Below are 13,444 nucleotides of genomic sequence, written 5' to 3' on the forward strand. Positions count from 1 at the left end.
GGTGGTGACAATACTGGCAATGTGGATAATTGCCCTGTTATGTCCTGTCCACGATAAGCAGGACTAGTCCCTCCCAGCCATTGAGCAATCTGTCAGTCTATTCTCAATCATTAGCAGATTGATGTGGGGTGCCATTTATAGTGCTCAACATAGTCTCAGCATCTTGACTTCTGTGCTTTTAATTTTATATTTATTTGAGCAATGGCGTCAGTAGTTACCTCTCTGACTGAGTTGTCACATTTTTATATTTAGCAAGTGATACTATGTGACCTCGATTTTGTATTGTTATTCCTCTCAGTGGATAAGGCATGTCGACAGCAATGGCAAGTTCTATTATTATAATCCAGAAGGTGCCAAATCTGAGTGGGAACTTCCTCAGGTAAGGTATTTCCTCAAATATTGGATATTATGCTGTGAAGGAGTTTGCTTAAATACTGTCACTTATGAAGCGACTACTCTTTATATCCACTCACCATGGTGTTGAAAAATATTTCATAACATCCCCTTTTCAGACGAGTGAATCAAAATACCTCACAGTCAGTGTATTATCTTTTGAAGTGTAGTCATCATTGTTTCGTAGACTAACAATTTGTATTCAGTATGAAAAAACATCACAGCTCGTTACTGTGTATTTCTGTGTTCAATGGTAGCATTGCAGCTGTCAATGCAGGTTTCAAACCCTATTTCAGAGATCAAGCTGAAAGTCTGGGTCAGGTCCATTAGGAAATACGTGCATTCAGTGAGCCTGGGTGAATCTTGTTGTATGGGATGTGGAAGCCCATAAAATCCTCCTGCTGTGCAAGACAAGCCACTCCACCGCTTGATGTTAGACTTATCTACAGCCATCATAGGAGCATACATGATCATAGCTTGGCAGATTGTTAATCTGAGGAATCCTCCCCTACACTAGAGTGTTTACTTCAAAGTAAGAGTCTGAAGATAGGAAGATGATAACAACTGTATATTTAATGAGGATGTGAGGTATTGGTCCTTCACAGACTTGCCACAATTTGTGTACTGAAACTAGAGTGTAAAGAAATCTACTGTAATGAGGAGAACACTAGCAAGATCACCAAGATTCTGATGAAAATGATCAGGCTTTAAGGTGGAAGCATTGGCAATTCATCTCAGTTGAATGATCAGGGACAAGATAGACACAATGTGACCAGACATTGGTCGCTTAAAGGCTCCAGTTGGCCCAAGGTGGACTGCCTAATGTCTGCTCCACTGTTGGTAAAATACTAGCAGAGATGTGGCAACGAGCATGAGCTCTCACCGTTGCCACATTGTTCTTGGGAACAACATGGACCTCAGGCGAATGAGTCTCAATTACAGTCTGTTGCCTTATTTAATTGGTGCCTCACATTCCTCACTGGATTTTAATTGCTAGTGACAACATTCACCAAAATCGGTCACATTGGCTGGATTTCTACAGTTTGGAGTTTTGATGAGCTTGTGAAGTGTATTTGTTTGTCACAAGACTGGAAAGATCACACCGTGAAAGCAGTGTTCTTTAAACCAGCCTCCGAGTCAGTAGTTCCGTGTGAGGAATTGCTGCAGCCAGGTCAGATCTAGTCTCACGAGCCTAGTTTACAGGGGCTTGGATTCCATTATCCTTTTCATGGGATGTGGGCATTGCTGGTAAGTATTGGCTGCCCATCCCTAATTGCTATTGAACTGAATGGGTTGCTGTTTAAAGGGAACTTCAAAGTCAAATGCATTGTCCTGGGTCTGGAATCGCATGTAGGCTAGACCAGATGGGGATGGCTGATCTTTTTCCCAAGAGGGCATGAGTGTGACCCAGATGGGTTTTTAACAACGATCAAAGATGGTTTCATGGTCAATGTCACTGAGATTTGAATTCAAATACCACCAAACATTGTAGTTGGATTTGAACCCATGTTCCCCAGCATAAGCCTAGGCCTGTGAATTCCTAGTCTAATAATATTACTGCAAAGCCATCATATCCGCTATGGATCTTCAAGAACCATTACCAGTTTCTCTGAGTTTTAAATGAAGTTGGACTGTTGCTGATTATATCTTGCTTAATGAAAGTATCCAGTGGTTGCTTTAGACCTAAGCTGTTTGAGTTGTGAGTCGGTGATTCAATCTTGTCCCCTTTGACACCATTTCGCTTTGCAGTCTTCATTTTTAAAAAGTCTTTTTTTTTTAAAACCAGGTGCTGCATCTCCTGTTCATCTTAATAATATTGGATGGTTTGCATTTGTAGCTGTTGTCGTCTTTTGGGAATGGTTATGATGTGTTGCGCTTTTTGTCCCATCATTGTTCAGGCTTAAAGATGATTTTGAGCTCAGTGAAGATATTTCCTATTCTCTCTCACCCTCTTTCATCAAGACTTCTTCAAAGCTGGGGTACAGTTCCAGAGGTTCTACCCAGCCTTCCAGGGCAACATCTTTGTCTGATCTCGAATGGTAAAGCACATTTTAACTGCCTCCTCAGCTGGCAGAAGATGGACATGTTAAAATGAGGTGGTCAATCACCTTTGTTCATCATGCTGCCTTAACTTATCACCTTTTTTTAACCAGTTAATTTGAATAGGAGAGAGGGACACTCATCGGAATGAACCAGGATGTTGTTGGGAATGGAGGGTTTGCGTTATTAAGGTGAGGCTGGATAGGCTGGGCCTTTTCTCACAGGGGTGTTGAGGGGTGACCTTGTGGAGGCTGATAAAATCATGAAAGGCATAAATAAGGTGAATAGAAAGTTCAAAATTAGGGGCATATTTTTAAGATGAGAGGAGAAGAATTTAAAAGGGACCGGAGGGACAATTTTTCCACACACAGTGTGGTTCATATGTGAAATGAACTATCAGAGGAAGTGGTGAATGCAGTTACAACATCTCAAAGACATTTGGACAGGTACGTGAATAGGAAAGGTTGAGAGGGATATGGGCCAAACGCAGGCAAGTAGGACTAGTTTAGATTGAGAAACATGGTTGGCATGGACAAGTTGGGCTGAAGGGTCTGTTTCCATGCTGAATGACCCTATGACTGTTTGGATCCTGATGAACTCATTAGGATCTGTCTACAAATTGCGTCACAGCTGTAAGTGGAGGAGCAGTAATGATTTCATGCTGGAATTGAGGCCTGAAGGAAGCTTGGGCAGATGAGTTTTAAGGTTTATTTTTGGGTGTTGAGAAACTGGCATGTTGTTCTGGGCCATACGAGGAAACCTGACCTTCTGGCATTGGTGTCCCCAGTTGTACGTTCCTGTCACAAAATTCCTGTTCTGTCCCATCATTCTGGTTGAGTTTAGCTGGGGCTGTGGGAAAATTGTTGACTCAGCTATTTAGGCCAGTCAAGTTTGATCTCGTCTCCTGATTCCTTGGATTTGTTCCTTCACTTAACTGCTATGTGCATCGTTTCTCCCCCCGCTCCCCCAAACAGTTGCACCTTCTTTCCTCCCACTCCAGAAGGTTATATCTGGGCCTTTACCAAGGGTTAATGAAAACATTTTCCATTTGCTCTGACTATATCCATGCATTAGTAGTGAGCACAACATTTTAGTTTTTAACAGGAAAGTACTGTGGATGCTAGAGATTTGAAATAAAAATAAAAAAAAGGACACTGGAAAAACTCAGCAGATCTGGCAGCATCTGCGGAAAGAAACAAATTTAACATTTAAAGCCTGTTCTTCAAAACTGTTCAGAAAAAGGATCATTTACAGGTTTCAAAATGTTTAACCTGTTTCAGTCTCCACAGATGCTGAGTTTCTCCAGCACATAGTGTTTTATCACTTTAGGCTATTTTTTTTCCTATTTGCTCAGGTGAAATAACTGATGCTTTCCCCTTGTCCTTCAGTATGGAACTCCCTCCAGTCAACTTAATGCGGGGAATGGAGTGGACCAAGAAGGGAATCTTGTTTTCTCAAACTGGCGCCAAGGCCTCGCACCGAAACCAGTGCTATCAGTGCGTTACAATACAGAGGAGAAGGTGAGTGATGAGTAACTTCACAGAGTTTTTAGCTTGAATTACCCTTTTTGATGAGGATTGGCAGGAACAATTATGTTTGACTTGAAGTGAGTTTGGCCAGTTTCATCCCATCCTTATGGAAGCCAGCCTGTAACTCAGAGCTGGGCTGACACTAAACCCAAAACTGATCTCACCAGAGTAGCTGGCATTGAATATGAGCTGCTCCTCTGAGATATTGTTAAGGTTATGAAATGATGAGGTAGTGTGAAGAGAAACAAGTAAATGGATACAGAGGTAGACAAGCATTTGAAAAGTAGCTGAGAAAGGCCTCTGAGCAGCAGTAGAAAGGATTCTGAGGGGCTGTCAAGGCGTAGATGCTGAGAGGATATTTCCTCCTGTGGGGAAAGTCTAGAAATTGGGGGGTGTAGGCAAAGTTTTATAAAACCCCTTTTAAACTAGGTGCTGAACTACCTTTTTTAATTCAAGTTGAAGAGACTTTTCATTGTTCTGGCTTTGATTCACTCAAAATGGAATATAAAAAAAAGTGTTCCAACGCATCCAACACATGTAAAAAGCTTGGCTGAGTCTGGGAACTTGTACTGTCAAGAAACAAAGTGAAGTGTTTAAATTTTCTTCATGTTCTCCCAGAGGAAGAACCATGACAAGGCTGTCAGTCATTTGTGACTCTGGCCCATTTCGCTGACATTTTGAGAGTGGTTGTTGCCTGTTTACTGAAGTGTTGGATACCTGTCTTAGGTTCTGGAATGAACACTCCAATACCTTGGTGTAGTGTAGTTTGGCCATCACTCATTTCCCTTTACATGACCAGCAGATACCGCTGCTTCTTGGGTTCCTACTTCTATCCACCAAGAGTCCTGCAACTTCTCGGAGCACTGGCAATTGTAATTTGAAGCCACTTGCTCCTGCTTGAGTTTACAATCATTGTGGGGCCTTGAAGCAACTGTTGCTGTTGTGATGTAACTTTTATCGGTAAGTTTGGTAAATTCTCCTGATACTAAACCACATTTGAGGCGAGTGCTGTTTGGAGATAGGATAATTGTACAGTATTTAATGGTCCCACTTGCCTGATGTGCCTCGTTCAAACCGGATAGTGTCAGCCATGCCCAGGGTCAAATACCCTGTTGAGGAAAGCAAGGGAAAATAGTGCAGGGTCTGACCATCATTTTTCATTTGTGCTGGAGGATCGGAAAACTACTGAGCAATAGGTTGGAGCACGTATCATTGGAAGGATGCTGTAAATCATCAGGTTTAGATATTTCCTATCAACCTGTTTAGAGATGTTCTTGTACGTCACTAGAGCAGGTGGGACTTGAACCCAGGTCTCTTGGCTGAGTGGTTGGGACACAACGACTGTGCCATAAGAGCCCTCCTTTTATCATTTGAGGTATAAAGATAGGCATCAGTCAAGGTCGGTCAATGTGGACTAATCTGATTGTCCCTTCTTGTCACAGCATTAACAAATTCAGTGAAGCTAACGCATTTAACATGCACTTAACATGGATTTTCACAAAACTGTTCAGAAAAATAAAAAGCCATGGGATCCAATGTCAAGTGGCAAATTGATTCAGAGCCAACAAAAGATGACATTCAGAAGCTGCTTTTTGTAACTGGGCGATTGTGTATTGCCAATGGCAATTCAGTTCTCAGTCCCTTGCTTCTCATAATATCAATCAGTGGTGTTGACTTAAATGTAGCGGTATGATTGTGAAGTTTTCATAAGATACAAAAGTTATCTTTATGGTTACTGTTGAGTATTAAGGCTGCTGATGAAGTGTTCAGGCAGAGAGAGAAGTGGCATTTGGAATTCATTGCGGAAAATATATGATAATGCACTGGAAGAGCAATCAAGAATATGCAATACACAAAGAATACACAGTAAATGGTCATACTCCAAGATGTGTAAAGAAATGGAAGATCTTTGGAGGGCATGTCCATAGACCCCTTATAGGTAACAGATTAGGAAGTAAGGCAATTGAAAAGATGGACGAGTTAATTTTCCTTTATTAGCTGAAGCATAGAATTAACATTGAGCTAGAATTAAGTACAGAAGTGCAATGAAAAGTTGACAATGTCACCTCTCATGGTGCCATCTTGAGTACAAATAAACTAGGTACAAATCTTAGATACAAAATAGAGAAATATAAAAAAAGTTTAATATTACCTTAGTGATTCAGAGTGTAAGTTAGAAAATAATAAATAAAGTTAAAAGGATAAATATTACTGTCGAATAAACAGATTACAGATAAACATTACATTGCCGTAGATTAGCGCCGGGGGCTGCCATACAAGGTCTGACTAGGCTTGCAGGCCACTGACCACCCACACTGCACTCCAGTGCAAAACTCATCTCCACTTCGCTTGGGCCTCCAGCCTGCTCCACTCTGGCCTTCAGCAGGGTGGAGGTTATGTTGAACGATAGAAAACACTGCATATGCACCAGGTTTGAAGAATTTTAAGTCAAGAATCTAGATTATACAAGCAGGGGTTAGTTCAATTAAAACTGAGCAGGCTGAGAGAAGGTTTATTTAAGGTGTATAGAATTATAAAGGGCTCTGATAGGAATGTCTTAATTCAGTGAGCAGAGAAGCCAATAATCTGGGGTGTAGATTTAGGAGCTGAGAAGAAATGTTTTCACCTAAAGGGTGATGAGAGTCTGAAACTTATATGTGAAAGCATTGAAGAGGTGGAAATCTGGATCAGTTTTTGAAAAAAAAACTTATACATAACAGTTTAAGTTCTGTAACCTACAGGACAATGGATTTAATTTGGAGAATAAGATTAGAGTGGACTGCTCTTCTTTGTCCAGCAAAGATATGAAGGTCAATTAGCCTGTCTCTGTGCCACATAATTTTGATGTTTCAAACAACAGCTCAGGACAGATTCTTTCCCCTTTAAAGAATCTTGGATCAATGAATCAATAGACTAAAACTAACGGACACCCTCCACCTTAAACATTAAACGCAATAACTTGCATTTATATCACGACTTTAAAGTAGTCTTAAGCCATTCCAGGATGCATACTCTGTGTTTTTTCAAACGTGTGCAGATTCAAAGGTGGAGACATTGGGTCTGAGCCTAGCTATGTTAAGAGTGGATTTGATTAAAATTGGTCCAATTAGCAGTGATAACCAAAAATGCAGTAAAAGAGGAAGGGGTACAGAATACATGAAAAGAGGAATAAGAAGTGAAGATTTTAAACTGGCTTTGGGGCTTAGACACCTGGGGGCCTGACCATCAATTATCAATGAAGGAAAGGGAGAGTTCTCAAGGGACCTAAATCCTGAAGCTACCAAAATGCCATTCTGCATAGCTCTAATTTCTTGTAGCACTTCACCTGGGGTATCTTGAAGCCAGTGATCTTGGGGGGCATAAGTATCATCATTTTGTTGACTATTTATTGGTGTGAGCTGGCTCCAAATTATTCAGAACTATTTATGAATATTTAGTGAACATTATTTTTGTACTGTATGTGCAGCTTGCTGACTGCTGTGCAACTTCAACAATAAATGCTTTTGGGACCTCCCACTGGGATATGATAAACACGTGTATGGGGAATTGAATGCTGGATCATCCAATTAGCAAAGAATTCAAAATGTGACTCCAGAATGGGCTTAAAAATGGACTTTGTATCAAGACTCGAATGACGTATACTGTTGAGGATGGGTCATGGGATGAACTCCATTGCTTGATGAATATGCAAAGCAAAATAGACTGGATTTGTTGTCTCCAAAATGTCAGAGATTGTGCAGTGATATATGTTTATATTTACCCATTGGTTGGGAAGTCTGTTATTTGGCTCATGTGTTTGTGTAATTTTATTCCAGGACATTTCACACAATTATCTTCTGTCATCCTCCTACCAGATTTCTGAAGAGAGTTGAAATCATGAAGTTTTGAGTCACTAGCCTGTCTGAAAAATAACAGGAATAACGAAGCAACACCATTCATTCCATTTAGTCACTAATATTCCCACTGAGTGACTTTACTAAATACTGGACATATCAGAGACAGCAGTGATTGCAATCTGAGTCCCCATGTTTCCATGTGAACCATTTTTGAGGTTTGAGTCATAGTCCCTAGTAGAAACACAAGCATCCTCCCTTTTTTTTGAGCATCATTGTTATGTTTGAGATTCTGTTGGTGATTAATCATACTGCAGCCAATTTTTACTCCATTTCAGGAATATACAAGCCTAACTTAACTGCCCACAGTTTCAGTGAGTGTCTTTTTAATTGTTTCTAAACTGTTCAAACATGTTATGATACACCTCCTGGGGCAGGTGGGACTTGAACCCAGATCTTCTGGTCTAAGGGTCAGGACACTGCTTAAAGATTCTTTGAATGTCCCTTTGCACTCTTTGGAATTAGCAAATAAATGAAATTACATCAAATTAACAAAAGATGGTCTTTTAAAAGGCGAATGTCTCTTTATATGTGCTCACATGAAACCCTAATCTGGCTCTATATAATCAAACACAATTGGAATATAATCAATGAATCACCTTTAACATCAGGATTTGATGAGCCGTTAGCTTTTGGTCCTATTTCTTATGCCCTCCCATACCTGTTTTCAAAATTTCCATAAGCCGCTGCAGATTTGTCATATGGGAACACGACCAACTGACTGCGATGATTGGATGTCAATTAATCTTTATTCCGTTTCTTTAAGGGACCAATAGTTATGCACAGGCGAAATGCGTCTGATTACAGTGCTGAACTAGCACTTGGGAATCGTGCCGATATCCTGCTTCCACACGTTAGTGTTTCCAGATTGTGAGCGAGGCCATTTCTTCCTTCACGCTGATCTACTTTTACACTAATCCTATTACTCAGGAATGACATGCAGCTGTATCCCCATCAAAGCCTACAGTTAATGCATGATATTTTAAAAGGGATCCCCTCTGCTGGTGACATCTCATTATCTCTAAATTTTGTATATGCATCTGGTTCTTCTTTTCAAACTGTAACCTCTATCATATGCCTGTACCTTTTTGAGCATTGTTCAATTGCTGTTGCTGGGAACTATCTGTTGTTCCGCAGGTTCTGACTATTTTCTGCAGGAACACTTTGCAGCTTGATGCCCATTGCTCTGGTGATCTGAACCTTCATTAATCCTTTGCCTGTGGCTATTTTCTGTTCACTAAATGCAGGTATTTAAAGGAAGGCTGGCACTGCGCAGGAAAGCTTGGGTTTAGAACTGTTGCCGGCTTTCATTACGCACACGTTTCAAGATTTACTCATTAGCTGTTTCTCCATTTTTAGTCTCAATCATTGGACAAAGCTGGAATTCTAAACAAAGCCAAGGTGGCAGATAATGGCAAGCGTATGAGGTAAGAAGACTTTGATTGAGTTGAGAAACTTCTATGGAGTTTTGTAGCTGCATTAGATCAGGAACTAAACTCATGGCTGAATTCACGGATGTTTAGGTGGTTTTATGATAAACATGTTCCTGTTAAAACATTATAATTGACTGGTTCCTTCCTGTATTTCCTTTGATGCCTTGCTGTTTCACAGAGTAAATCATACCAGTTGAATATATAATATGTATCTTAAAGTACTGTTTCCTTTTAGCTCTGCGATGTTAACGCTAGCTGCATTGGTTATTTTGTACAAAATTTTTCAATTCAGTCTGGCATATTTTATTCTGTCACTCACTAATAAGTGGCGGAGTATTATCTGGATGTGATTGCCATATAGTTTTAAGATGGTATTTTTGGCCTTTATAACCTTGTTTCCATATAGATTGCAGCCAAGAGTGCAGAGTTAGACACCATGCCAAAATTAGGAGAGTGAAGTAATGGCAATTTTTGTGGCCCGTTAGCTGAGCCATCATATTAGATCCTAATCCTATCAGACTCTCATCCTATCAAACTGACCCTCAACCGGTAACTGTTATCTCCATTGTCAGGTAAAGCTTCAGGGTAAAGGCAAGCAATCACATGAATCATGACCTTAAACTCTCCAACATTAAATAGATATTTTGCAATTTTATTTTTCATTCATTCACAGGATGTGTGAGACTGGTTAGGTCAGCATTTATTGCTTATCCTTAATTATCCAGAGGTCAGTTGAGATAACTTTCCACCAAATGAAATTTTATCTATTGGGCTGGCTGTTCGAAGACAGTATGGAGATGCTAACTATATCCCCACAAGCTGGCATGCTTGTTCTTGAGCTCCATCCTCCCTTTGGCCTGTTCACGTGGTCAGGTTAGCAGCATTACCCACTTACTAGTAGTGGGAGTCAACCAGAGTCATTAAAACTTGATCGAGACCAATTAAATTAAAGACAGTGGTAGTAAGCCACTGGTGGGTTCTGGCAGGTGGCAAGGGCTGGATTAGGTGTGTAGAGACATGCACTTGGCTGGGAGGACCAGAATTCCAGGTAGGCCCAGAGGCCTTTGCTGCCCGGCTCAAGCCGTTCTGTGGCTGTTCAAACTACCTTTTGAATTAAAGATCTCAAAGTTGGGAAGGAACCTGTTGCTTTCTTACGGTAAACACATCCTGCTGCAGCTCTTGAGTGGAAGGTCTAACTGTGAAGCTGGAGATACGGCAGATCTGTCACCAGGCCAATTAAGAAAGGCACCAATGAAAGTGACAATGAATTGCTGTTTCAGGGGTATTGTTCAATACTTGGGGTTTTGCTGTCTTTACTCTGAGTTTCAGTGCCACTATTTATGACTTTGCTCCTATTATTCACGGTTATTCCCCACACACATGGCTTTGTGTTCGTTACTGGACATGCATGGACTGTACTTCAGTGCAGACAATGCGGCCCAGCATCGTACTGCAACAGGTTGTAGGAGCTAATTCTATGCATTAATAAACTTGCATCGAGCTTTACACAATAGCAAATGTATGTTGGCAATTTGGCCAGCAGAGGGGCAGAAGATTCAGTTATAATGGCTGGAAATTCATGCCTGCTGCAGACTGAGATATTGATTTTTGCACTCGTATTGCCAATATTTTCACCTTTCATTTGAAACTCACCATAAAACTAATCTGCATTCCTACTGTGCACTACTTTATTGCTGTACTTTGATTACTGTAATTATATAGTAAACAAGGAGTTTGCAGGAAATTTGTGCTGTTCCTCAATAAATGAGTAGTGCTGACATTCAGGCTATGGTTACGATCACTCCTCATGCAGGTTGCTGGGTTTACAAACACACTATTCCCACCACCAAACATTCAATTGCTTTTCACCCAGTAATCAGAATGTTACTTTATTCACATTCAGGTTGTGGATTAACTCTTGGTCGAAGCCACTTTTGAATATCACACGACTAGCTGCACCCTGTTAATTAGTCTCTTATTACAGTCTTCCAAATACCTTAACTACTAATGGGGTTTCATCACTTCAATAAACATTAGTCACTGATATTACGTTACAGAAGATCGATTTCCTGATTCTGGCCATGCCATTAGAGCACATCTGAAAATCCTGTAGTCATGTTAAATTGCCCCATAGTGTTCAGGGATGTGTAGATTAGGTGGGTTGCAGGGGGATGGGTCTGGGTGGGATGCTGTGAGAGTCGGCGTGGACTTGTTGGGCTGAAGGGCCTGTTTCCACGCTGTAGGCAGTCTGAGTCTAAGCCTAAGACCTGTCTTTCTCTGTACGCTTGTGGCTTCCAAGATATTGAGGGTTCAGAAAATCTATCGTGGGTCATTCTTCAAGAACAGCAAGGAAATCAAACTCATGTGAATTATAGCCAGCACTGGCGTAGGTTCAGTCCTTCAGCGCAGAGACCTACATTGTACGATATACACCTTGTTCAAATGGGTAACCCTTGCCCAGCTGTCTAAACACAGGTAATGGAATGGGTAGGGAATGGAAGGGGCAGAGACTCCCTTGTTGGCTCTGTATTGATACTATAGTCAACAAAAGCCAGTGTCAGAGAAAATGTTCCCTTCCAGACTCTACACATTAGGTAGGCTGTTAAAATCAAGGATCTCTAAATGTTCACCTGCTGACTGCTAAACTAATATTTTATGTAAATGTTCATGGCACATTTGCTCATTTGGTTAGAAGTGTGTTCCTCCTTCCTGTTGTGTTTGAGAGAGTGATACTGATCCTTGTCGTTTTATTTTAGGAAGAACTGGGCATCCTCATGGACTGTGCTACAGGGTGGAATTCTGACCTTTTATAAAGATCCCAAGAATCAGTCTGCAGGCACCTTGGTAATGAGATTTAACCTAGAATATCCCTAAAGTGTCAACCTCTGATAGAAATAATGCATTTGATGAGTGTCACTTACAGCTTCGCAGCCTGAGCTGGGTAACCTGAAGGAATGGATTGTTTGGCCGACAAGCTGGTGACTCCCAGTAACCATTGAAAACAATCCATTATCGTCATCAACTTCAGCACTTATGGCCATCATCATCTACAATTTGCCTTTAGGTAGCATCTGTACCATAGTTTAAAAAATCCCCCATGTGCGTCACAGGGATGTAGTCAGACAAAGCTGAGGCCAGTAAGGAGATGTTAGAAAGGGAGACTAAAATGGCAAGCATGGGTAGTTGACCGGTGGTGGTGTCAATAAATGGGGGAGAAAAATAAGAACAGGGGAGAACAAAATGTTCAGCTAAAAAGAAGAGGAAAATAGGTGAGACTAAAAGCCTCGTTTTAAACAGGCGCTGAAAGAACTGTAGGAAGCTGAAGGGAAAACTTAGGAAGACCATTCCGGAGCACGAGACCTACATGGGTGAAGGAACAGAGGCTAATAATTGGAGGTGGAGTACGGGTATGTGTACACCTGTAGAAGATTAGAGATGTAAAGAACAGCATTAATCATTAGGTTGGGAATTTGAGTCACTGGGGACAAATAGCCAATGTTTGTCAGCATGGCCAGTATGTGTCAAGTGATCAGAATTGGAGTGGGACTGAATATTGCCAGCACTGTTTTGAATGAGCTGCCATTTATAGAGAATGGATTATTGGCCAGGAGACCATTAGTATAGTTGAGTCTGGAGTTGACAAGAGTTTGTCAGAGCAACAGAGAGAATGATGGGAATAGGCAGTGTTTTAATGTAGGCCACACAGAATGAGAAGTTCAGTTAGGAATGGATAGGCTTTTTAGATTAAATTATGAACAGTGCAGTTCAGCTACAAACAGCAGCAATCCATTTGACTAGGTTACCACTGTAAATTTGAAAACGGCCTCTGAATGTTTTGAGCTTTTCTCATGTTGTAATTTATTTGTCAATTAGCAATGATTAACAGTTATGCCGTGCCACATTTAGAAAGATAAATTATGCTTTATTATGAATGTTTAACTTGATGCCTGTACTGAGTGTGATTCTCAATGCTAAGCAGTCCATCTTGGATTTACAAACATGCAAAATTGCTGAGTGAAAAACAGCCCACCAAACCTACTCTATGCTCTGATTCTCATCTTCCTTATTCATAACCACATCATCACCTGGAAAAGCAAATAAAACCAGGATCAAAAGGGGAAAATGCAATTCATCAACAGGTCAAAAAATTGGTCTC

General features: G+C 40.8%; 1 protein-coding gene and 1 long non-coding RNA gene across 5 annotated transcripts in view; one reads left to right on the forward strand and one right to left on the reverse strand.

Annotated features, from left to right (window-relative positions):
- The window catches only part of LOC125466241 (rho GTPase-activating protein 12), a 212,064-nt gene that overhangs the window by 168,025 nt on the left and 30,595 nt on the right, over window positions 1–13,444 (forward strand). For 3 of the 4 annotated variants that reach the window (XM_048560516.2, XM_059638678.1, XM_048560519.2), the window contains 5 exons: window positions 299–379; window positions 3,822–3,953; window positions 8,622–8,708; window positions 9,215–9,282; window positions 12,045–12,132. In XM_048560516.2, coding sequence (XP_048416473.2) covers window positions 299–379; window positions 3,822–3,953; window positions 8,622–8,708; window positions 9,215–9,282; window positions 12,045–12,132 — 456 coding nt within the window. The remainder of the gene's footprint in view (window positions 1–298; window positions 380–3,821; window positions 3,954–8,621; window positions 8,709–9,214; window positions 9,283–12,044; window positions 12,133–13,444) is intronic. The other variant, XM_048560517.2, reaches the window with a different exon arrangement.
- LOC125466243 (uncharacterized) overlaps window positions 1–13,444 on the reverse strand; it is a 155,281-nt gene that overhangs the window by 88,175 nt on the left and 53,662 nt on the right. The gene's annotated exons all lie outside the window — the stretch shown is intronic.

Source organism: Stegostoma tigrinum, chromosome 31 (assembly GCF_030684315.1).
Source record: "Stegostoma tigrinum isolate sSteTig4 chromosome 31, sSteTig4.hap1, whole genome shotgun sequence".
In the NCBI taxonomy this organism is placed as follows: domain Eukaryota; kingdom Metazoa; phylum Chordata; class Chondrichthyes; order Orectolobiformes; family Stegostomatidae; genus Stegostoma; species Stegostoma tigrinum.